Source organism: Zonotrichia leucophrys, chromosome Z, assembly GCF_028769735.1.
Source record: "Zonotrichia leucophrys gambelii isolate GWCS_2022_RI chromosome Z, RI_Zleu_2.0, whole genome shotgun sequence".
Lineage (NCBI taxonomy): Eukaryota > Metazoa > Chordata > Aves > Passeriformes > Passerellidae > Zonotrichia > Zonotrichia leucophrys.
In genome coordinates, this window is record NC_088200.1 from 29,390,177 (window position 1) to 29,416,002 (window position 25,826).

At 41.9% G+C, this 25,826-nt stretch overlaps 1 protein-coding gene across 2 annotated transcripts in view; it reads right to left on the reverse strand.

The window, feature by feature from the left end:
* Positions 1–20,207, reverse strand: part of ANKRD55 (ankyrin repeat domain 55) — a 46,831-nt gene extending 26,624 nt beyond the window's left edge. For both annotated transcript variants that reach the window (XM_064736329.1, XM_064736328.1), the window contains exons 1-6: positions 19,848–20,207; positions 12,865–12,987; positions 10,930–11,060; positions 8,741–8,850; positions 5,485–5,545; positions 1,687–1,815 (exon numbers count right to left, since the gene is read on the reverse strand). In XM_064736329.1, the coding sequence (XP_064592399.1) occupies positions 1,687–1,815; positions 5,485–5,545; positions 8,741–8,850; positions 10,930–11,060; positions 12,865–12,987; positions 19,848–19,887 (594 nt within the window). In that variant the 5' untranslated portion in view covers positions 19,888–20,207. The remainder of the gene's footprint in view (positions 1–1,686; positions 1,816–5,484; positions 5,546–8,740; positions 8,851–10,929; positions 11,061–12,864; positions 12,988–19,847) is intronic.
* Positions 20,208–25,826: the final 5,619 nt, after the last annotated feature.

Below are 25,826 nucleotides of genomic sequence, written 5' to 3' on the forward strand. Positions count from 1 at the left end.
AGTTTTCTTATTTGAGTAAGAGAAATGTAGAAATGTGAACAGATCTATTTCATGCTCTGGCATTTCAAAGGCCACTTCTGGACCTAGAAAGCGGAGAAGCATGTGGAAGGAAGAAGTAACTTAAAGGGTTTCACAGCAGAAATCTCACAATAAGGGAAAAAGGGGTGTGCGTGTGTCATTCTGCACACTTCCTCTTGATTTCCGGGAGCAGCTTAAAGGAAAAGAGGGCATTTGTGAGATCCTTCCACCTGAGGCCAAGTGGGTTTTGTGCAGTTTCCGTTTCCCCATTTCTTTTCCCCAAGACTTTTTCTGCACATTTGTGAAAGAAGTGTGGAGGTGAGAGTTAACAATGGAATTAAATAATGAAACATACAAAAAACTGAATCAGGGAAAGCTTTCCCCTCTAGAAAGGAGGGGAACTCTGAGGGTTATAAAGTGGATTCACTTTTGTCTTTCTGTTTGTCAGACAGGTTGTTCCCAGACCTATGATATAGACCACTGGCTATCATGCAGGAGTTGGCATGGGATTCAGATGTTTCCCATTGGAAGCAGACAGAACTGGAATAAGCCTGGTGAAAATGCACAACAGGGAGTAGATATCTTTAATCTTCTAATGCAAATAACAAGTCAAATTTAAGACTGATTATGATTAAAGAAGAACAAAACTTTTGAAATATTACCAGTTTCAGAGGTCAAAATATACCTGTTCAAAATATCCTTCAGAAAAAAAAAGTTAGGCCTATTATATGTTAATCCTTTTTGTGAGGCTGTGGTTGAAGATTGTTTGTTCAGATGTCCTTATCTGTAATATTGTATATGGCAGTTCAGAATTTCAAATTTCCTTGGTGACACTTCTTTTAAGAAGAGAAAACTTAGACCAAAAGATGAGAATGCAAACATTTGGTAATTGTATGAAAAGGTTGCTGGATCTTTATGTGATTTCTATTTTGGTTTACCTGTTGTGTATGTGTTTTGAACATTGATACCTGAATTTGCTATGCTTAGAGAGCACTTGAAAACATGCAATTTCATCCGGGCAGTCTTCTGCACTAAACTAGGAATACCAGTATATTATGCTGTATTTGACTTATCACTTATTAACACAATTACATAATACAGTTTTTAATACCATATTAAACCTTTATGGTTTGTTTCTCTAATGATGGCCTGAGTATTTGACAATGCTCTTTTGCACATGAGATAGAAACACACAGTTCAACAGGAAATGTGTTTAGCTCCATGTCTTCTCCAGTCTCCAGAGAAGCAGGGTCTCAGCCCTTCAGATAATTCTTTCATAGCTGTAGCTCTCAAAATATGTTTTCACTTGTGCTTATGCTATCTTATTCCCAAAGGCCTTTGGCAAGTAAGCTGCTAGTTTATGCAACCCTGATTTAGTGAAAATAAAATAGGCACAAGTTCAACATAAAGCATACACGTAGTCCCACTTGAGATAAATGAAAACTTTGGGGCAACAGGGCTATGCTTCTATTAGGTATGCCTTGGTCTCCAAAGAAGATGCTAGATCCTTGATCTATATTCACTGGCAAAACGCTGGGGCTTAGTGGGCATTTTTAGCATCCCATTTCCTTGTTCCACAGCCCAAACTACTTCCTTAAGAGTATTTAGAACAGGGCAATAGCCAACTCATTTCAATAAACATCCCACTGGGGCCGTGTTGTGGCTCACCTGTACTGCCCAGTGCAGAGCTGTTTTGAAGTCCTTGTCCACCAGAGTTGGGTCTGCTCCCTTGTGCAGCAGAGTCTGGGTGTGCTGAGGTCTGTTGTGGAAAGCAGCCCAGTGGAGTGAAGTCATTCCCTGCAAGCCACAAACCCAGAGGGCAAATTATTGTCACTCATAGGAGCACCCTTTAAGTCTATGTAGATAAGGTAGGCAGCCCTGAAACCATCCAGGGTGGACACATTCTTCCCTCTTCACCCTGATTTGAAATATTTAGTAGCAGCTTCTGAATTAGTGGAGTCACGAGGGGGAACCAAGCAATTAGCTTTTTGGAATTATTACAGAAAATGGACACAAACACAAATGCTTCCTCCATGTGTGCCTACAGCCTGTTATAAGTAACACGTGGTCAAGGCCATGATGGCTGGGGGGACAGCTCCTCCCTGCTCAGCTTGAATCCTGCAAGAAAAGCCTGGCTTAGGCTGGTGCCTTGGCATTACACAGTATGATGTTTGTGCTTGGTCTTATCTTCGATCCAAAAAAATTATTATAAGCTATTACTGCAGCTGGCACTTGTCAGCAAGCTAAAGAACTGACAGAGTGATGCCCACAAAAAAGTCACAATATAAACATTTATATATTTACTCTTCAGGGAGAAAACAAAGCAAATGGTAGGTTATTCAGCTGCATTTCTATTCCATCTTAGCTACATCCAGTCGGTTTTAACAGATCAGAGAATTCATTGCCTATATTTGCACCTTCAGATAGATCAGAGAATTCATTGCCTATATTTGCACCTTCAGCATTCTTACACTCACTTGTATTTTACTCTATATCCATAATAATTAAGAATTTCCTGCATAAATTGAGTAATTTATTATGTTTCTAATATTTTCAGGTGTGGCAACGTTTTCCTTTCGGTAGGTGCTGTTTACTCTCTTATGAGAAAAAATGCATTTCAAGGGTCTTGCCTGATTTCCAAAAGGATAAAAAGTATTAAAAAAAAAAAAAAGAAAAAAAAGTTGAGTGGAAAAACAATTAAAACTTTAACTAGAACCCCAGTAAAGCCAGTTGGAAACAATCCAGGTAAAGTATGAGCTATATTGATGCAGACAGCTTATCAGTGCATTAAAGTGGAAGCTGTTTGCAGTGATTTTCTGACTAAAAGCCTGAATGCCGTGGCATTAATTTCTCTCACTCATCACACATCTTATAAGACTTTTAAGTTCCCCTGTGGCCGAGGTATGGGTGATAACAAAACAAAGCAGTTGAATGAGAGCAGTTTTGGTTTTACTTAGGGTTTGCAAAGCTTAATCATGGGGGTTTCGGTTTTGTAAAACCAAAACTGAGGGTAAACTCCTGCACCAACTGAAATTAATGGGAGCTCTGCCATTTATGTCAGTAGGCATGGGGGCCTAGCATTGTTGATGGACACACATTATCTCTGAGGCATCAGAGAAGTGATTTCCAGCTGGGAAATGAGTACAGGTCCTGGGGAGCATGCAAATCACTGAAGAAGGAGAAACTACAGCGTACTAGGCCATCTTTCTGTTATCCTCTGTCATTGTGTTGATATGGCCAAGAAAAAAAATCCTTGAAAAATTAGCTTTCTCTCTGTTTCTTCCATGGTAGCCAGCAAAATCAGCTGTAAGATAAGAGTGTAAAACTGTGGATAGTTTTCAAAAATTGCTATAGTACAACGACAAAACTCAGAGAGGTCAGTAGCAGATGCTTAGTGCAAAAATATAAGGAACAAGGCTTGACAATATACTGCCACCTAATATTTTGGTAATCAGATTAAAGACTACATATGAAATCCCGCCCTCTAAAAGGTAATGATGCATTTTCTGAAAAAATATTTATTTTAATTTTCTTTGAAATTTTTGGTAATTTTTGTAGAAAATGGTAATTTTTGTAGAAGTGTCCATTTTTTTATATGCAAAACCTCCAGACCAATTAATAATAATTCTCTTTTCATTTCCATGCCATTTATGATATCACAGATTTATATCATCCCTCTGATGTAGTTGCCAAGCTCAAAGTCCTGTTACAGTTAGTATGCTCTAGTTAGCCTGCCCATGTGAGACCGCTGCTCTGTAACTATTATCATCTTTGTAGTCCTTTTTCTGTTCCTTTTCTTGTACATCCTTTTTCAGCTTACTCTTGTAGCCATTGTGGCTGTACAAAGGATTCAAACAGAGCTTCCTGTTTTCTTCTCCGTTTCCTTTCTAATATTCTGTGCATTCCGCGCGTCCTTTCGGAGCACCCAGCTGAGCAAAGAGCATTGAGCTGTTTGTCGCAGCAGCTCGCTCCCGCGGGCTTTCTGCAGCCCTGCCCACCCCATCTGCACTGGGGATACCACCCTGGAGTGGCATCTGTAGGTAAACAAACTGCTGTTCTCAAGTGGAAACACGAGAGTGGTATCAGAACTGCCACAGCTGAAGGTCCAGCAGAAAACAGTCTTAGAGGTGAGATGGACAAACAACTGCACATTCATAAAAAATAAGAAGCAATATGGGACATAAAAAGACAAACCCCAATAAATGGTTGTGAGAAATATAGTGGGATACTTGTTTTGCTCAGATTCAAGGCTTTACAGGGAATGTTTGTTCACATTATCATCTCACAGGCTTCACTAATAAACACACAGAAAGACACGGTTGTGGAAGCTATGAAACCTCCAGATGTATTTCTTATTGTTTATGTGTTCATGCATTCATCAGGGTGATTTTCTCAAGAGTCAAATGCGAAAACTGAAGTGTTTTACTTATGCCAAGAGAACAGCTCTGTTAGCTGCAATCATTTATTAGGATCCACATTTTTCAAAAAACATGAGTATTCAGGGCTTAATACTGACACTTGAACAAATATATTGTCAGTGCCAAATGACAATGAGATGGACTAAAAGTTCCAAATTGCATGCAGCAGTGCATTACAGCAAAATATTCTGGTTTGAAATGATGATCCACCATTCCATGCAATTCATTAGTAACATAGTTCTACATCAAGGCAATGCATGTGTCTGGTTTAGAGTGTTGTGAGCAGGGTCTGCAAACCTTTCAGTGGGTAAGAAAGAGAAAAATATACAGCCCTCTGGCCATTCTGACTCTGTGGAAAAGAGACACATCCTTGAGCAACTGTCAAAATGAACAGAAACATATGAAAATACACTCAAAATTTCTCTTGTGTTTTGGCTTCTCTATTTGGAGAAAAAGATGTGGGAAGTTAACTCTTTCCTATGTACAATGCATGTACATGCAGGACACAACTCCATAATAGAAGAAAACAGCACCAATTTTTGTGCTTCCGTGACTGTTCTGTGTAATGCCAGCTCTCTGATACTTTTCCTGAGAACAGGAGTTGAATGGTGGGATCAAGGAGTCATTGAATAATAGAATAGTTTGGGTTGGAAGGGATCTTAAATATCATCTGGTTCCAACCTGCCTGCCATGGGCAAAGACACCTTCCACTAGAATAGGCTGCCCAGAGTTCCATCCAGCCTGGCCTTGAACACTTAGGATTGGTAAAGGTGAAGACTTGGTCCAGTGTCTAACTTCAGAAGAATAAAGGGAAATTCTTGTCTTGACAAATAATTAAGAGATGGATTCAAGGTACCTCATAGCTACCTCAATAGAGGGAAGCTTTATTAGCCTACAGGTGCATAGTACATAGAAAGAAGAAAGAGATAATACTTTGCAGAGTTTAGCAAAAGCATTATAGAAATTTTTGACTTAGCCTTATTGTAAAATTGAACAGTTCTATGCTTCCAGTGCCAAGGACTGCGATTTGTAGCACAAGCTCACTCACCTCATTGTCCTGGTGATTAATTTCACTAAGATTTGACTGCTGCAGGAGCAAGCTCAGAAGCCTGTGGAAACAATGATATAATCAGTGTTCTGTATTCCTGACTAAACTTGAAAAACCGACAGTTTTTAAAAAACAAAATGTGCAATTTCATGAAAAATCAGTATTAGCGACTGGCACAGGTCAGAATCTTAGGTCTCAGCTTTGTCATATGAGCAAAACAAATTGGACTTTAAGGCTTATGGTAACAACACAAGTTTAGAGTTTGGAATTAAAAGAAGATCCACTCAGAATAACTCTTATGCTGACTGCTGGGCTAGAATCAGAATGTAAAATACTGTACATGTGTGCAGGTTTTGGTAGCTTAGAAATTTGCTGCCAACATATTTTATAATGTCCTAAGTAACAGAGATGCCAGCTTCTGTAAGGATTTTTCACTCTATTTAACTCTCGGAGTACTGTGATGTCGTGCACACATTTGTGTGCATACGTGTGTAGATGCATGCTTGCTGAATGTTTACACACACAAACCCCAATATTTTACAAGGCCATACAGAATGTCTGCTGGAATAGGGCCATTATTATGGCTTAAAATATAGCACTGCATAGGTTCACATTTTATAGAATATTGGACTACAAGCACTCCTGTCTGGTGGTGGGAAAAATAACGTAGTTAAATGAAATATTATTCAAATACCATAATATTTTAACATCTTTTCCTTTTGCAATCTTGTGAAGATGTTCTGAAATCACTACAGGTTTGGCAAAGCTGGCTGTGTTCTATAGCAGGATGCTAATTGTTTAGATCATGTACGTGGACCATGGAAATTAAAAACTCCTTCCATTCACATGCTGCAGCAAAGCCAATCCTAATATGAATGAGCAGTTCTTAGGATTATAGCAAAATGAAGGATATAACCTCAGTGGATCAGTGTGCCAACCTGTGGCTCATCTAAAGGTGTGAATTTGGTAGAAACCTTCAGAACATGGACATGAAGAAGACATACTGTTTAGCAAGGAAAGTAAAAAATAATGAAGTGTAAAGGAAGGAAATTTGATAAATGTAAAGATAACACAGAAACAAATGTATAAAACCCTGCATTTATTTCTATGCAGAGGAGACTGAATAAAAATATTTTGCTACTTTTTATCTTCAACCACTTCTAGTGTATCTTCTGGATTGAACTGTGCTCAGTGTGTGCATCAGATTAACGTTTCATGTCAACTTTGTTCTTCCCTACTGGTAATAAAGAACTAGCTACATAAAATATTCAAAAGAAGATATTTACAGTTGCTTAGGGATGATTTTGACAATTCTGCAGGTGGAAATCTTATCTATAGGTAACATCATCCTCAGGTGTTGAAAGTCCAAATTTAGGATTTTTTTAAAGTAGAGTCCCCAAAGGGTGATGATTGGGCAGATTCCAGCACAGGGATTTTGCTTTGACTTCAAATCCATTTGCATATGGATACAAATTCTTGTAGAAAAGAGGTCACATCTCCGTTTCTAAATGGAGTCATACTGCAGGAAATCTGAAAAGGATGACACTATGCTTGTTGTGAGTGGTTGGGTAGAAGTTTGTAAAAGTTAAGAAAGATTAGCAAAATGACTCAGAACTTCAGAAATTCCGTGTCTGAAAACACGTCTTGGTAAATACCAGCTAGAGAGGAAAACCAAAGTGAAATAACCATAGTATGCTTGTAAAACCATTTATCACATAGTTTTGTCATCTGATACAGGACTCTGTGGTTCAATTCCTGATATGATCAATGATACCACTGTATGTGAAAGAAATCTAATTATTTGCCTAGAATGCTTATCATGAACAAACTTTGACTCAGTTACACCATTAGACCACTATGGCAACATAAGTGCTACATTTAAATATGTAGATATCCACCCAAGCAGCTGAGGTTTCTTGGCTATCTACTCTTAAAGGCATAGATCAGGAATGAATTTTCTTTCCACCTTGCCTGTTAGGCTCTGTGGAATGCACTGGAGCACATAAATCAATTATCAAATCAATACAATAATTGTCTCTTGTCTTTCCATGCTGCCTTCAGCATGTGAGGTTGTAGCAGCAGACTGCTAGCTTTCAAATTTAGCTGCAAAAGCATTTCACAACTGGCCATTGCATATTCTCTTTTGGCAATGACATAGGATGACAAGGCACTGACAATGACCATGATGGGAAAACCTCTGCTCAGTGTTACAGGCCTGTGTCTGGGCATGGAGCAAACCCAGTGGGAAGACAGAGGAAAAAGAAAACCATGCAGAGCAAAGAAGGGTCTGTCTGTATCCTTGGAGAATGTGAAAAACATTCAGGGGACCTAGTGTGCTCCTGGTAGAGGAGATTAGTGTTCCCTTCAAGTAGCAACATGTGTGGTGCTGTACAAACATTGTCTTCTTTCTTGTGTGGGCTTTGTTTAATGATAGGGATCTTCTTTCTGTAGAAACCTCAAATCATTCTCTCCAAGTGATGCATGAAAAGCAAAGACAATGTGGAAAACTAATAAAGCTGTTAAAAAAGGCTGGAGAACAAGACCAGCAGAAATGGCCAGATGTCTGACCTGGTCTGACATGGCTACAGCAACAAAATTATGGACTCACTGATGAAGTTCCATGAACATATTGCATGTACTGAATATTTTACCTGTTTCTAATGTCATTCTACACCTTCAGGCATGACTTAGGGGAGTTTTTTGAGTGAATTTATTCAGATATACAAATCAAAATTTATTAAATTGTCCTATTGTCACAAGCTGGAATCAGAAAAAGAGAATCTTTCTTAGGAGCTCTGTGAAGACACTCTGTAGCTGTTACTCTACCTTCAGTAAAAGTGGTTAAAAATGAGCCAGACCACCAGTCCTTAACTTCCCCTTTAGGGTTGGGGATTTTCAGAGAGGTTGTCTTGTGGAAAACTTTTCTCACATTTGCCATGCCACTCAGAGGAGAAATCCAGAGAAGGAGTCTTGTACTATTTCATGTGGTAGGACAAAAAGGTAGTTGGTAGTTGAGATTGAAACGTAGGGTTTCAATCTCTCTTCTAATCATTTTCCCTCCTCCAGCTATTGCAATACTAAAACAGGCTCCTCTCTTTTACCCGGCCATCGATCTCTGGTACACAAGCATTGCACAATGTTTTTCCTCCTCTCTACTCCCTTCACGGTAACCACTAAACAAAGACACAGGTCACAAGCATAGCTGTCACAACTATTATTCCTGCTGTGGGCTCTCCTTGGGGAGCCAGGCACATACCTCACGTCAGGCTCTGCGGTGGCAGCGTGTAGTGGCAACCTCCCGTTCTTGTCAGGTATGTTCTGCTTAGCACCATTCCTGAGCAGGCTGACACAGCCTTCCAGCCAGCCCTAAAAAAGAAATTGGACCATATCAAAGAGGAAAGTGAAAAGTATAGGGCCAGATCTTTTCTTGTTGATGATGGGATTCACATGTGACTGCAGCCATTTCTGTCAACAGAGAAACTGGAATTTTTTTCCTCAGTAGAGGCTTCTAAGCACTAGGAGTAGTTCCTCTTTGGAGTCTGGGTCTCAAACTACCTCAGCTGTTAATTTCTCTGATGAAGTGTTTCATTTACACTGTGTTTTTTGGGTTTTTTTTTGGGTTTGTTTCTTTTCCCCCTGCAAGCACAAACAGTGATTAAAAACCTGCTAATTCCTGTATCACTAGCAGATACTACACATATTCTTGCACGTGAATTCAATCATGCTGGATTAAACCAAGAACACGAGCACTCAATCTGATTTTGTTTGTGAGATTTTAGCAAAGACGGCAAATCAATGGTAAAAAGCCTTAGAGTGCAGTCTTATAAATGTTGTTGCAGAAGTTTGTACTAGTGGCAGTGTTAGACTGAAAATAGCACCAAAACAGATGGGATGAATCAGTTCTTGGACTAAAACCTTCTATTGATCACCTCAACATAAAAGCAAGTAAACAGTCTGGTTGTGACTGCATAAATCTTTCAGCATATACTTGTCGGAAGAAAACCAAGCATGAGTTTAAGTGTTTTGTTAAAACTTCAGCAGACAATTGACAAAGACCATTCCCTCTTGTATGAGCTATTTTGGATTGGCATTACGAGCATTTCTGGGGAAAATGTGTGGAATGATAGGGTCAAAACACCCCTGTTGGAGCTCTTGGTGGAAGTACAAGACCTCCAAATGCCACACACAGTCTTTGACTGTGCAACGCTCCTGAATCCATTTGTCTGGACAGACATCACAGCAGAATTCTCTCTGGACCTCTCGTTATATCCCTCACAGAAACAGAAATGGAAACTTAGAAGCCTGGGCGGTTTAAGTCTTTTCCAGTCATTTATTTTTTTCCAAAGAATATTCTTCCCCTCCGGGAAAAGAGGAAGGAAAAAAGAAGCGTGACACTTATTATGGGATTTTTTTAAAATATCTTGCAGAGGAAATGTTTGTTGTCAAGTAAGCTGGGCATGCTCCTTGCACTGGATGAGACTGCCTGTTTTGTTATTTTCTACACTTATTTTCTGGCTGAATATTGCATAGCTAAGCAGGAACATTGTTTTTGTCCTAAATTTTCAGGAAGAAACTACGTGCAAGGGATGTCATTTAATTAGGTTGCCACAGTGTCTGTTTAAATGAGCTGGCAGTCATCCAGCTTAACTCATACTGCGCAGCCATGGTTGCACACTCCTTCCTCCTTTCTGTCCAATTAATGATGGAAACCCAGTCTGCTCAGCTAACTTGGTCCCCACCTTCTCTCTGAAACCTGAATTACCTCCTGCAAGGAGTAGAAGACTAAGGAGAAAAAGACTATTGTTGCTTCAGTTCAGACACATTCTTAAGTACAATTCTTTTCCCAAATGTCTGAGTGGGATGTCTGCCCCTCCTGTAATTTGCAGGTAGACTGAACATCAGGGGCTGCATTGTTTATGATTTGAGCAAGTGCACCAGCACCTGCAGCACCTAGAACTTCAGCCCCCAACCTGGCTATCCAAAGTCCAGCATCACAGTGAAAAGAAGCAATGCCCTGGTTCATACAATGTGCAGTAACACTTGCCTGCTGATCTTCAGAGCTTGAGACAGGAAAGCCCTCACTAGAGCATAAATATCTAATGCTGGCTATTCAAGGGGGAGAAGTCAATCTGCCTAATAACAACAAAAGGGGACTTGCAGTGTACAAAAAAAAGCAATTTTCTTGTGAGATCCTCGTATCATGCACTGATTTTACAAGCCAAAAGAGAAAGGACACTCTGACAGGAGTGCCTGACAGGAGACCTGATCCTCTTGTAATAATAACTGCTCAGCTTTGCATTGTAGTAAAGCTTCAAAACCAATTCCACTCTTGTCTAGAACCAAATGTTTTGTGCTTTTTTTTTCTTTCTGTAGTATAAGCAGAAATCTTATTTGGTCTGCACATTTACTCCCTTCACTCCATCCTTGTCCCCCAAGTCTTGGTACCAAATAAGTTGCCAGAGATAAACTGGTACGTCCACAAGCATCTTGAGTATTAATATTAGCTCCCATCTTCAACAGAAGCTTCACTGTGTCAACCTGGCGTCCTGACACAGCATGCATCAAAGGTGTGCAACCTGGGGAAGAAAGCCAAATTTATTTTAACATTTGTTGTGTCATGTCTATAAGATATAGTTTCTTATTTTCTAATCTTAACACTGGCAAACTAACAAATCCTTTCTCTGACAACTGTCCAATAGTTGTACTCAGCTTTTTTTAGTCAGGAAGTAATTTCTATGACAGTCGCTGACTGCTGTTTTTAAAAAGAGCATGACCATATTAGCAAAAGTTTTGCCTCATTAACTTGCTTCTGGAGGAAAAAGTGCTTTTCTGTTGATAAGTTCCCAAAATGAACTTTTGGCTTTGTACGCCATTTTGGAGGCTGATATCCTTCAGAATGACTAGTAACCAGATGGTGCTTGTCTAATTTTCTCAAACCCCAGCTTCATTATGTCTGTATATTCAAAAGACTTACAAAATCAAGCTGTTTCCCTCGCAAAGGTATAAAAGTTGGCCCTTTATGCAGAGAACAACCTAATCTGAAGTCTGGATTTGCTCTACGATATTTTATTTCCTGTTTTTATAGAAACCTTTTTAATATTCTGCAAAAATTTTCCATTTTGAGAAACGCCTGAAATCTCCTTTTAAACCTAATACTCTAATTTCTTCATGAAGTGTTGTACAATTTAATTGCTCCCTCTTCCTTCCATTCTGTTAAACATTGAAAAACAGCAGGAGATTTTCCTGCAGAATCTGACAAAGCATTTTAAAATTACTAGGCTGGGAATAAACAAGAGTATTAGAAACTATAAGACTAGTAGAAACTTCATCTATAGTTGAAGAATAATTTTTCTTACTGAACTCAATGAATTGCTGAGGAAATGTGCTACTCAACCTGAGGTCATGCAGAGCCTAAAAAATGTGCAGGATATGAGCTGTATGTTTTGTGCTGCGATACTGCTCTTTAGTTACATTTGCATGGACAACCTAGGAGATAAGTTAGTTCCAGAGCTGAAGTACTCCTGGCCAGTCCATCTCCTCCTACTCCACCCACTATTCACACCTAGTCTTTCGCCCATTAACGAGTGGACAGGGACCATTTTGTCTTGAGTAAATTTTCTCTGCTAACCAGTAGATGTTTTAAAGATATCAGTTAGAATGCCTGGTTTAAAGTATATGAAAAATTGGTAGCTTGGTAAAAGCTGTTAAAGATTAGAAAAGACAGTGTTCAAATGGATCCCTTATAAGAAACTGCTATTAAAAAAATACTTCTGACAAAAAAAGTTGTCCTTGAGAACAGCTTCCAGAGATCTGTGGTTCTTACTCACTTCGGAAATAGATGCATATAAAATCCAGCCAATGTACAATAATTTGTAATAACATTAAATAGTAACTGGAACACAAAATGAGCACAGCCTGACAGATAAAACAGATCATTTAGATAATTGCACATTGTAACCATTGGCAAAAAAATTACTTGACCAAGCCATTCAAACTGTGACTGTACACATACTATAACCTCTGCTTTAGAGATGTCCAGAATGTATGTCATTTGGCATTGGTAAAAATATTCTTCCCCTGAAATGTCAGCAGTTTCTCAGCATACCCCTAAATAAGATAAATTAAATAAATGGTAATGGACTGTCTAATCATAGTAAAACAGCTTATTTGTAATCATATAAAAATATCTTACAATTACAGGGGGAAGGAATTATCCAAACTGTGTATTTCCAGTGGATGTTCCAAGGAATAACTCAAATTTCCCATATTCTGCTACTAAATATAATTTTCTGAACTAAAAAATCAGAATAAAAAAATGGAAAGTTTAATTTGCAAGCTGAAGCCACAGATCTCCTGAGAACAAGCTGGGCCTTCATTTACCCTCTCTGTCACAAGACTCCAGGATGGAAGGATCCTCTCGGATCACTGCAGTCAGGGTGTTCACATCGCCGTTTGCTGCTGCTTGGTAAACCACAGCCAGGTCCATCTCCTCTGCTGCATCACCTTCAGACAAGGAGCACATCCATGAGCAAAGAGAGAGCAAGCACAAATGACAAACAGGAAAAATAATGACACTTGTCTCACTCAGTTTAAATGACTGTGTAACTTGGGGCGGAACAAAGTGTATCTAAACAGCACTGTGGTTTTTGTTAGTCATCTGAAAATTAGTTTTCATCATAACTTCTTCCAAAAACTTTCAAACATAGACACTGAAAGTACTTAAGAAAGATTCTGGAAAGTTTCCACTTCTTGTAAGAAATCATACTAACGTAACATGACTTGAAAAAAAATGTAATAACTGAACTAGCTCATAATATTTCTGGCTGCACTTTTATGAGATAGGATGAAATCAGGACTCAGGTGTTTTCAATTTCGGTGTTATCCTTGTACCAGTCAGAAGACTGAGGCTTTTCACTTCCCTGTAATATCCAAGGGAATTCTCTTCTCAGGAGAGTAAACTTCTGGCAGCAATGGTTTGTGTTGATAATTCCTGCAAAAAGGAAAAGTGGACTATTGCTTGGAAGCCAGGAGAGGTTTATTTTGTTTGGCAGCTACAGTGTGAGTTATTATTTAAAGCAGATGCCTTGCAGGACCTGTTCTGGAACATTCCTCAGGCTTTTCTTTCTAAAGAAATAAGACTCTCTTTGCTTCTTTCCTTTTCACTTCCTTTCAAACTTGTCATGTCATGCTCCACATGTATGCACCTCCTTTGGCTTCAAGTGAACTATTAACCTCTTAAATCAAGGAGTCAAAAGACTAGATTTTTGGGTGCAGAGTCAAATCTGACGTAATGGTAAAATGCTCTAGATATGTATTGTTGGTCAGAAACAGTCTCATGTTTCTTTTCCCTATTAACTCAAAAATAAGCACAGCTGCAGTGAGTTGTATTGTTCACAATGGCCGAGGGTCTGTTGGGGTTTAACCCCAGATGCCCCCAATGTTCAGTCACTGCCCTGACCCCTGTGGGGTGGGAAGGAGAAACAGAAAATGGTAAAGTTATTGGGTTAAAGTAAGAACAGTTCAATAATTGAAATGACACATCATCATCATCATCACCACGGCCACCACAACAGCATCATTAATAATTGTAATAAAAGGAGAGAAACAGATGAATAAAACCTAAGAAAGGCAAGTGATGCACAATACAACTGCTCGCCACCTGCTCACTGGTGTCCAGCCTGTCATGCTGCAGCTCCCCCAGCTCCATCCTGGCCATGCTGCTCTGTGTAGGGCACATCCCTTTGGCCAGGTCGGGTCAGCTCTCCTGGCCTTGCTCCCCCAGCCTCTGGGGCACCTGAGCAATGCAGAGCACAGGACACTGAAATGTCCTGGATTTAGGGTGAGCACTAACTACGAACAACTAAAACAGAACTGTGTTTTCAACGTTAGTCTCAAAACCAACTCTATTCCAGGCTAAACCAGGACAGGGTCAGAGCTGTAAAACCTAACATTGTCCAGCCACTCCACTACCTTGATAACTGGAGAAAATGCCTAAATCACACTAGAGAGTTGATCAAAGATAATCTGATGACAGATTAAGTGACTGGTGATTTATCTGTCCTGTCAAACTTCTGGAGATAGTATGACTATTTATATTTTTTAAGTGATAAAAGATCTACAAATAATGTTGTAAATTATTAGCCACACTGCTCATGTTGTGATCAGATGTTGTATCAGATGAACTTACATGAGCTCTATGCTGGATTTCACAGCCTAGCCTAATTCTGCTCGTGATCTTCTCTCACTGGGTGCAATCAGTACTTTGGACTTCAAATTTGGCTGCCATGGAAACACAATCTGCTCTTACCCTGGAATGGGTTAGTCTGTCAAAGCTGGAACTCTGGGAAAATTAAAAAGCTGATGTTAATCTGCCTTTGCCACAGACTCCCTCTCCATTTCTCCTCAGCTAAAGAGAATCTAATTTATTTTCTTTCTTAACTGGTATTTTAAATTACACACTTCATAAAGTTTGTGAATAAAAATGTTAACTTGATTTTTATTCTGTTGAGGGGTCTGTTGCTGAAGCAACTGTTCATTTGGCTCAGGAGGTTTGTCCTGTGGGCTTGGGAAATCCAGAGGGATGAGGAGTCATTGCTGCTGGAGAGTCATCATCAGCAGGTGAAGAAAAAGAAGTGACTTCACCACTGGTTCAGTTAGTAATATTTCCTTACTACATCAGACCGGAAGATGCCTCCCACAATCAGTACACTCAGCAAAAACATGTTAATGACAAGCTCAGGTCTGGGTGGTTGGTAGCTTGTGCTGCTCCTCTTGTCCTCCAGTCTCTGGAGGTACACCCAGAGAGGGTGGTGCCAGCCCTGAGCATGGCTCCTCTCACTGCTGCTGTCGTGTACAGCTGTGCAGGTGCTGTGTGGGTGTGCTAGAGGGAAGATGCTGCAGGCACTAGGAAAGAAACTGCGAGATGCAGTGAGGCAGGCTGTGAATCAAAGGGGCCCTCACCTCCTTTGATGCATTACCTATGTAAATATTGTACTCTTTTTTTTTTTGCCTTGTAGGTATTGTTAAGTATTCCTGCTGAGAGTCAGGAGCACAGAAATCTAGCCACCAAAGGGAAATCTCCATCTCCTGAGCAGAGCAGTTGCTTACCTGGATGGTGCTGTGGCAGGAAGATGAGGACAAGGGTGCACTCCTTCATGGGTGTCTCTGAACATCTCTGCCCTTTCTCCACTAGGTAAAACCAAGACACTTCCCCTTTGCTTCTGCTGGGCTCAGTCTGCTTTCCCCAGAGCTTATTATCCTTTTGCATAAGGAGGGGAAGTAAAACTGTGGATGGATGGACGGAGGGACGGATGGACGGACGGACGGATGGATGGATGGATGGATGGAAAAATGAATGGAATGAAGTTTTGCCCTTGCCTCTTCTTGCAGAACACAGGCTCTATTCCTGTTAAAGGATGGTGGCATGAAGCCACAAAGATTTACACTTCCCCACCCACAAGTCCAATCTGCCAGAGCAAGGAGAGGCAGGTGGAGCAGGCTGTCACCCTGCCTGGGAGCCTGGGCCAGGAGGAATGGATGGGTGCTCCTGTTGGGAACTGAATAAAGATGACTGACGTTAATTCCATTTCTGTAGGGTGACATAACTTCAAGTGGCATGTCTTGACCTGTGTGATTGTGGAGGGGGAGTGAGAAGGAGGACAGATAAATGGTCCTCTGATGCTTAACATGACAGAGAGCAGAAAATGCTGGGAGAGCCTGGATGCCATTTGTGCTGGACGGTCTTGGCTCCAGGTGAACAACATGACCCCTTTATCTTCCTCCAGCTTACCCTGTCAAGGAATGGAGAAGTATGGGCACAAAGCTAGTAGGACATTTATTTTTGAAGACATTTTCCTGGGCAGAAGAGGAATGGTTCAGAGAGTGGGCATTTTGCAGAAGGCAACAGTGAAGTACTGAAGTGCTTGTGTCCCACCCTCTGTGAGCTTACCCTGCTGGGAGCTTTGCTGTGGCTGGGTCACAAGCACCACATGGCAGAAAGGGATTGTGAACAACCAAATGCCTGACTCTTCACCTTCTGATGTGTTACAGTTACTCCATTGCTATGCTGCAGTTCAAGAAATGTCACTAAGTACGGTCCCATTTCAAGTACATTTTACATTTTAGAGAATTGCTGTGATACCGGTGAAAGGAAGCTGTTACTCACATTCAGAAAGGCAGAAGATCCATTTCAGTGCTTGTGTATAGAGAAAGGCAGGGGAGAAACTGCAGGCTGACAGTAGTGGTGTGGAAAGGTCTCGAAGAAAAGATTAAATGACAGAGGGTGGTGCTAAAATCCTCAGAAACAATCAAAGTTACACATCAGTCTCTCTAAAATAACCTGCAGTGTTTTAAGAATGTATAATTTCTTCAAGGCAAAGTAGTTTTCTTTTGATCAAGAAAGAGAGTATACCAAAAGAGAATTATTACAGGATTCAGAGCAGTGAAATTGTACTTTTCATTACCTTAATTTTCCTCCTGAATTCTCCTCTGATGTACTATGAAGAGTGCATGTTTTACAGGATTTGTGATGTTGGCTGATTTGTTGTTCTACAAAGTGCACATTAGAGGCGCGTAAGTGCATGCTTTCTAGCACATTGGATTTTTAAGTTCTATATAAATTTGCAGGAGCTTGGTGTACATGTTCATGTACATAATGATTGATTTTGGACTTCCTAAACACAAGACATTAAAAACTGAAGACAGAATAATAGGATAATTCACATTCATTGTGAAAAAGAACCATTTATGCATGTAATTTATTACCCTCTGTCTCATAATCCCCTTGTCTCCACCACTAGCCAAAGGCCATATATGACCTTCTACACCTGGCTGTCAGGACACAGTACTGTGTAGTTTATTGGTTTTCAGCACATCAGCATCCAGGGGCGGTGAGGGGGGGCAGTTTTTGAAAAGTGTAACTTACTCTCTACCACTGCAATTTTATTGAACACTCAACAAAGTAATAATCCCTGTGGGTGCCTGGCAGCGCATGCACCAGTGTAGGCCTTTGTCTGGCTTCTCTGTTTATTTAGTAAACATTTGAAATCAGGAACAGCAGACATTTATTTAAATGGCACCAAGCAATATTAGGAAGGAAGGGGTTCTGGTGCTGTTTGCCTTCCGTAAGTCCCACATTCCTGTTACTATTGTAAGTATTATGATATATTATTGAGCAAAAGAATTGTAAAGAGACAGTATGATTTTCAGACTTGAAATGCTGGGGATTTATTTTTATTTATAGTTGGGAGAATCTTCTGATGTGTGGGATGGAGAAAAAAGGGTTTGTGTGGAGGGCTGAATTTTTTTTTGGACCAAGAGAGAGAAATTTAGTGTGTTTGAAAGATAGTTTGTATTCTTTCATTGTTATAAATTGCTGCAATGAAAGACATTTCCCTTCTTCTTGCTAAAAAAAGGATACCTGCTTAAATCAATAATGTACCAACACAATATGATGGTATTTAGACACGATCCACTATCCACACAGTAAGTTTTAAACAGAGTATTCTTTGCATAGTAACCAATGAGCTCAGTATCCCATTACTGCGTGTTTTGTGCTCCTGCTTCCCATCCACCTCCCACGCAGCTACCCGGGAAGGCACGCAGTAAATCACAAAGCACCTAATGAGCAAGCATTCCTGCAGCGCCGGCACAGCAGAGGTGATGAATGTATAGTGAAGGGACCTTCTGGCAGGGGAGCTGATGTAGGTGGAGAGTGGCACAGGCTGCAGGTGATTCTGGACAGAAATTAGGGTGGGCTCAGTGTGGAGAGTGGCCTGGCAGCAGAAGAGGGGCAGATTAGGAGCAAGGGGAGGTATACGTAGATGTTGCCTCCCAACACTATCCCTTCTACTTGGATAAAATGGTTTGGGTCTGAGGTCTCCTGCACTGCCTTCTGCCCCCTAAATAATCTGGAGATTTGGCTTTGCCTTCTCCAGCCTCGGTGATATCCCAGCCTCATTCCTGGTACCATTTCCACTGGCTCCCTGGCAGCCATCCTGATGGCACTCAGCATGCAGGATTTCACCTCTGCCTCCCCACTCTGAGCCCTGCTAGACTGGCATGTGGCACGGAGGACACTCATAGTGCTGCAGAAGCAGAGGCTGGAATGGCTGGTTGGAGCTGCAGAAGCTCAGTCAGCCCCACACCTCTGTCCTGTTGGGAAAAATGCTCCTTAGGTCATCCACACATGATTTAGGAATACCTGTCTCTTTTCCTGCAGTACAGATCACCCTTTTACCACTGCACTTCCCTTTCTCCTTTATACTTGTTGGTAATAGATTTTTCTCTCTTGTCACTCAGTTTTACTTCCCACTCGTCCCCCATGACATGGGGGTCCCAGCTGGGTTGTCCTCCCAAGACTGCTCAGGCTTTGAGTGCTACTGTGGCTGAAGGGCAGTCATAAACCCACCACTTTATATGGGCTGTATTCACTTTGGGTTCACCAAAGAAGTATAGGCAAGCACAGAAGTACAACCTGTAGCACTCAGCTTCCCAAAAAGTCAGTGCCTCGTCTTCCTCCTGCTTTCATTTTTGTCCCACTGTCAGCCCTTTTGTTGTGGGGACTGTGTGGCCACGTCAGCTCAGATATTTTGCAGGTCTGCACTGGAAACTGTGGCCACTGCACACATATTGTTTGGTAAGCCAACTTACAAGAGAAATTTGTTGCAACAGGCATAATCAAGCAATGACAGTGTCCTGCTTTGGGAACATAAAAGGAATGTCACTACACTTGTAGTGGATTAAGCCGTAAGACATAAATCTTGCATTGACAAATAAAGACATGAAATTTAACATTTTAACTTCAAAATAGACAAGAAAGAGACATTTGTATTTCCATAGCAACCTTACAATGTAGAAAATCTTTACATTGGGAGTTTTAGTGATATCTTAAATTTGCAATTGTGGCAATACTCACCTATACAGATAAATTTCCTAAAGCAAAGTATTTCAGTTGCCAGCTTCTAGTCCTTTCAGTGTAGACTTACGAAAAGAAGCTGTTCTTAAATTTTTTACTCCATTTAAAACTGCTCTGTTTGCTAGTACTGCAACTGTTTTTAGTATCTATAACCACAAAAAGACCAATACAAGATAAAGATAAATATATATATATCTCAGTGCTAACCATAAGAGTAGCCAGATGCTGTTACTATTCTGCTGAAAATTAATTTTTTTAAATCACTGAAGCAATAGACTGAAATACCCATCCAGTCTAAAACTGATGGAAGAAATTCCTCTACATGAAACCAAAATAAACCTAATATTTCCCAAAAATTAATGTTATTTATTCTGTCAAGCAATCAGCACATTTGCATGGGACGCATTGGAGGACCAGAGGATTTTGAAATTAGTAGCACGTGACTTACCTTTGTGCTGGTCAAACACGGATGAGGAACTGAAATCCATTGTGATCTATCTCATTATTTACAACCAGACCAGACAAATGCCACCTCCAGGGTTCTCAGGGTAGAATCTCATATATTACAGTACACAGTTAAACGATAGCTGTCGTCAGTCTTCCTCTCAGAGAATTAAACACGCTATACGACTGCAGGTTGTTGCCAAGGCAAGAGCCTGATGGAAACATTATATTCTGTTATGGACTGTCTTAAAAAGATGCTCCTGGAAGCCTGTCTGAGATCCTGAAAAATGCCATGTCTTCAGCGAGTGCAAGAGCCGGCGAGCAGCTCGGCGGTGCCGCAGCTCTCGCAGCCCAGCGAGGGCAGTGCGACCGGCCCGGGCTGGCACACCGAGCATGTGCAGAGCCAGCCCGGGCCCGCCGCTCGCCCGTCCCCGGCGGGGGTCGCGGCTCCGCGGGACTCACCGGGACTCACCGGGGCCCGTCAGGACTCACCGGGACTCACCGGGGCCCGCCGGGGCTCACCAGGGCCCGCCGGAGCTCACCAGGGCCCTGGGGCGCGCTGCCCGCCCCGCCTGTGCCTGAGCGCGGGCAGGCCCCTGGTGCCTTCAGGCCCCCCCTGAATGAGCACCAGCGCGGAGAGCACAGCTCGCAGGGCCGTCCTCCCTCAGTTTGGTACCACAGAGTTACAGTCAGTTAAGGGACAGTGAAGGGACAACAAGTGATGGCAAACTGCTGCGGCTGAAGCAGAGAGTGTTAGCTACAACGCTGTATGTTAGTACCGTGCAGCAGATACACAGTGCACAGCTATGCTGGGTTGGGCTGGGGTAGAATTCACTTTCTTCAGAGCAGTGGTGTGGGGCTGAGGTGCGGATTTGCTGGGGACAGTGTTGGTAACACAGCGATATTTTACCTCTCCTTCAGCAGTGCTCACCCAGTGTCAAGGCCTTGTCTGCTCCTCAGTGTGTCCCACCAGCGAGGAGCCTGGGAGGGGTCACAGGGAGCTGGCAGGGGACACAGCCGGGGCAGCTGCCCACCAGTGACACAAATGACTATCCCATTCCATATGCTCAGTGTGTAAAGGTGCAGGGGGAAGGAGGAAGGAGAAAGGAGGGGACATTAGGAATGACGGCATTTGTCTACCTATGTCACAGCTGTGTCTGTTAGAGCCCTGCTGTCCTGGGGATGGCTGAACACACCTGTTTGCCCATGGAAAGGGATGAATAAATCCCTTGATTTGCTTTGCTTGCGAATGTAGCTTTTTCTTTTTCTATTAAACTGTCTCTAACTCAACCCATGAGCCAATCCACTTTTACTCCTTCAATTCTCTCCTGCATCCCACTGTGGGCTACATGGGGCTGGCTTAGATCAAACCGTGGTAACGGGATGTCAGACCCAGGGTCCATAACTTCAAACCCAGTATCTGCCAAACTGTCTTTGCGCTTTGTTTTTGATCAGGCCTCTGTCTTCCTAAGTTGATAACTCAGACCTTGTACTTTAAAGGGAGGGCACCCTCATGATCTTTGCTTTGTGCTACATTATTTTTATGAAAGAAAGGGTAATAAATGTACTGACTTGGAATCTACCTTGAACACTAGATTACCAGCATTGACTGGGGTTTTGACCAATTCCTATTACTACAGCACATCCTAGAGACATATCCTACATGTCGATACAACAAGAGTTGAGTCTGGAGCTCATTCACATCCTGAGAACCTCCTTCTGAATAAATTCAAACTATGTGTTTGGGAAAGGATCGCATGTTCCAGGAAGCAACACAGACTCAACAGCTTGAAATTAAACACAAGAGCTGAAACTCTCCAGAATGTGGCAGTGTGATCTGCTGATCTGATTAACTGTGAAGAGGCATGTGGTAAGACAGAGAATACAGAGACAGGCTGTTTCTCTTTTCTCTGCTGCTGATTGTTTTGTGGTTTGCCTTGTCTCAGGCCAGCCTTGTTACACTGAGGAGGGACCCACTGTATGGCAAGTGCTGTCTATGCAATCTGGGAGCAGGATATTACCATTTGCGTGGGCAAATGGTCAGCTCCTGACTGGCATCTCCTTGGTGGGAGGATGGCTCCAGGGGTGGCACCAGCAGGTGAAGTCCAGTCTAGGCTAGTTTAATACATTGACTCTGTTCAATCAGCTGCCACGGCTGCTGACTTCATTGAGGAGGCACAGAGACTTGTCTCTGGTCAGGAATTTTGACCTGCAAATTGTTACCCCTAGAGATCTTGAAAGAACACAAAAGTGACCTTTGCTTTCTGCACATGACAAGAGGCCCTTTGTCCTCTGTGTACACAGGATTTCTGACCCTGGGCACAGCTGCTGGATCCCCCACCCTCCTCCACCCAGTGCAGTCAATGATGTACTCATAGTTTTACCTGCTCATTTGCTGTTGCTGTGTCCCTGCCCCTTCATTCTGCTCCTGAGATGAAGGCTGTGGCTTTGGGGATTACTGGTTCAGTCTCACTCTTGCATACATTAGCCTGGGGATGAGGCACGCTCAGGTACGTAGCCAGGCAATCTAGGGAAGAAGCACTTGTCTGCCGATTCCTTCTGTGTCCCATGTGTGGCACAATATTCCCTTTAGCTCTGTGCACATTTGCCTGGGGCTTAGCTTGCCTTCACAGCTACATGAAAGCCTGGCATCTCCTCTGAAACTGGTGTCCACAGCTGCCATGGTGTCATGCACTGAAAACCATGGTGTCTTGTATGTAGAGGGCATCTTCCTCCCTCTACATCCATCAGAAGGGAAGTGAGGCCAGTGCTTCAGCAAAACACCTTTCGCCATGTAGATCTGACCACCAGGTGAACACAGTTCTGTTCCTCAATTACGGTATAGATATATCACAGCTTAGATGCTGCCAAAAAAGCTGAGGTTTGGGATGCTTGAGTCATTGACTTTCCGTATTGCTTCTTTAGAAGAAATAAATTTCTCAAAATTCCTTATGGTCTCCTGTGTGCAGTGCCTATGAAAGCAGCTCTGGCTAGGGATGACAAAGTCACAAAAGACTTAGAGGCTAGCATAGGCAGCAGATAAAGATTGTACCTTTGATATTGTTAATTTACACTATTCTTTAATTTAAGCAAAGTATTACTGACTTTTATTCTGTCAGAAGTAGTTCGGCTTTTTCGAAAGTTTTTAGTGATCCAGAAAACTGATGAAGAGGGAGTGTCAGAAACACGGGCATTCTTTTTGCAAGTTCGTTTGCCCACATTTGCATCAGCACTTTGCTGTATGTAGGCTAGAATTAGGCTAGAATTAACTGATTCTCTTCCTTCTAATTGTTGTTCATTAGGTGAATGCAAAAGCTGTGGTGAAACCACAGTGGTCAAAATATATATTAAAATGTGTAGATGTTATTTACTGGTATGCAGAGCAGGGCTGAAAATTGACAGCTCATGGGTGCTCACAGCTGCCAGCTCCTGCTCTGTGCCACATTGCCATCACGAGCAGAGACTCAGCTTGGAGATCTTCTCTTCTCTTGCCCCTGTGGAGGACCCTGGCAAGTGAGCAAGGGTTTTGCATCCATTTGACGAAATGGCACAGCCAATGCTTTGGAGGAAAGATGAGCCTCTCGCCTTGCAGAGCGCCTGGAGCAGCAGTGCCCCCGTCTGTAAGGCGCTCTGCCAGCAGCCAGCACTGCAGAGGCAGCAGCTCCGGCAGTAAATTGTGCTTCCCTGCTTTCTTCACGGGTGTGTCACAAGCCTGAATGTTCACACCCTCAGTATTGCATGGTAAGCATGGAATCCAGGGAACATAAGCCAAAATTGACAGAGGGATACCATCAATCTTCATTTCCAGTTTATATATATACTAGTAATAATTTGGTTGTTAAGCTTTTAAAATACAATGCTATGTACTATTTAAAGTACAATACTAACTCCTCATACAATTTTGAGCCCCATCTGCTTCTGTCTGGAAGATTAGCACCAAGCTCAGATGTGTGAAGTCAGACCACTCAACAGGCAGAGAGAGTCAGCTGTGCTTGCTGGTGGGAGCTGGTCTAGGATGCTCTAAGTGAACAAAACCTCCCTTGAAATGTTGGCAGATTCTAACCTGTATCTTAGAGGTGCTCACAGAGTTAGGACCTACTCTACTTTTCTCCCTATTTTTTAAGGCCAAGTACATCCTCTGCTCAGTCAATGTGACTTTTTGCCCTTGACTTTGATGGGATCAGGGCATCTCTTGTGGTGTGACTTATTGGGATATCAGGAGCACCCTGTGAAACAAATTTATTAACGAGCCAATACTCTTGAAAGTCCTCTCTATGGACTGTTAAACAGTTACTGGTTTACGGGTATTGTTTAACCAAAGGATAATCTGATTACAATTAAGTAAACCGAAGTAAACCTTTTTTCTAAGACTGATTGTTGTGCCCTCTTCAGAAGGAGTGGGGAGTCTCTCACTGGGCTTCTCACCCTGACCATCTTCTAGCTTTCTCTTGTTACCCTCCAAAAACTTCCTCATCATATTCCAGGTGTGAAGCTGCGTTCAGTGCCTCTGGCATGGTGTAAGGCTGGTTTGATGAGCCTGTCAGAGTGCTTGAGCCAGGTATGCATCTGGAGGAGCAGATGGGGTGGGTGTGGAGACCTGCTGAGTCAGGGGAGTCACGGCGTGTCTGGTGTGTCTGTCCTGGGTACACAGGTCTCTGTCTGTCCTGTCTGTGACACCAGGGAGCTGGAGATGGGGCATGACGCTTTTGTGGTGTTACACTGATAAAGAGAAATTTCTGTGCAAATCCTCACTTTTATATTTATTTTTAAGAAATTCTGTTATTGTTTATTCTACAAGCTAACATAAGGTGAAAAAAAAAGTGTCTGTTCCAGGTTAGATCAAAGGTTCTCCTAGACAAGTAACGAGTGTTTGAATGGCACTCACCAGCAGTTTTCTGGCAATCTGCAGGACAAATGTGCAGTGAATGACGTTTCCTCTGACCACTCCCCGGGTCTCCAGTCCTTTTCAGACGCCTGCAGAGAGGAGTCTCCAAGGCCGTCCTCTGATTCTGCAGAGTTCCAGAAGGTGGTGGTGTGGGATCAGCACTTGGCTCCATGAACGAGCAGGAGCAGTTCTTAAGCAGAAACATTTATATTACTTTCCATTAAATCCTTCTAAATGGAGGAAGAAAAGTTCATTTGTGGGAAACCAGTAATCTCTGACCTTATGCAGTGCATTAAGAATGCCTGCAAATTAATGAAGTCCCATTCCAGATATCAAAGAACAGTATAGAGCATGACTAATCATCTATGAATGGTAAGCTTTGAGAGCCTTGCTGAAAACGTTTGTGGTAGTAGATATGCACTAGTAAAATACAAGAAAAGCTTAACATATTTTTACTTCCTTTTGTTTGGGATAGTTAAAGGTACATGTCCATTTGATTTGCTATATTTTACATTTCACTGCCAAAGTATGCCAGAGCCCCAGATATGAGAAACAAACAGAAAAAAAGGTGTCTGTAACATGCAAACTGTAAATTATGACACAAAGGATTTAGTCCTGCATTCCCAGCATACCTGGGACTCTTGTCGATATTTTACCCAGGATTATGAGATTTACTTCAGGTTTGTAAGGTGACAAGTGCATTAGCAGTAATGGAGCATGCAAGTCTGTGGTTTGGCATTGTTGTACTTGCCCAGAAGTGGCAATTTAAGCATGTCCCAATGAAACTCAAACAAAAACGCAAACATTTAACTGGTATCTCACTATATGTAGTGCACTCACTGTCAGAAGTTGAAGTTAAGCAGCTCAGTAGGCAAAGGCAGGTTCAGGAGAAGTCCAAAAACACTGGGCTAAACAACCTGATCCTTTAGAAGACTCACACTATGACCACATCCCAAGGGGCATCAGATTTGCAACTCATCCGGACTCTAGTTTGCAGCAGAATTAATTATTGCTTTGATGCAGCTGTGATAGTTCTCAGACTTACAGACCTCTTTATGGACATCCCCTTTACCTGTACAATTACTTTTGTAGTTATGG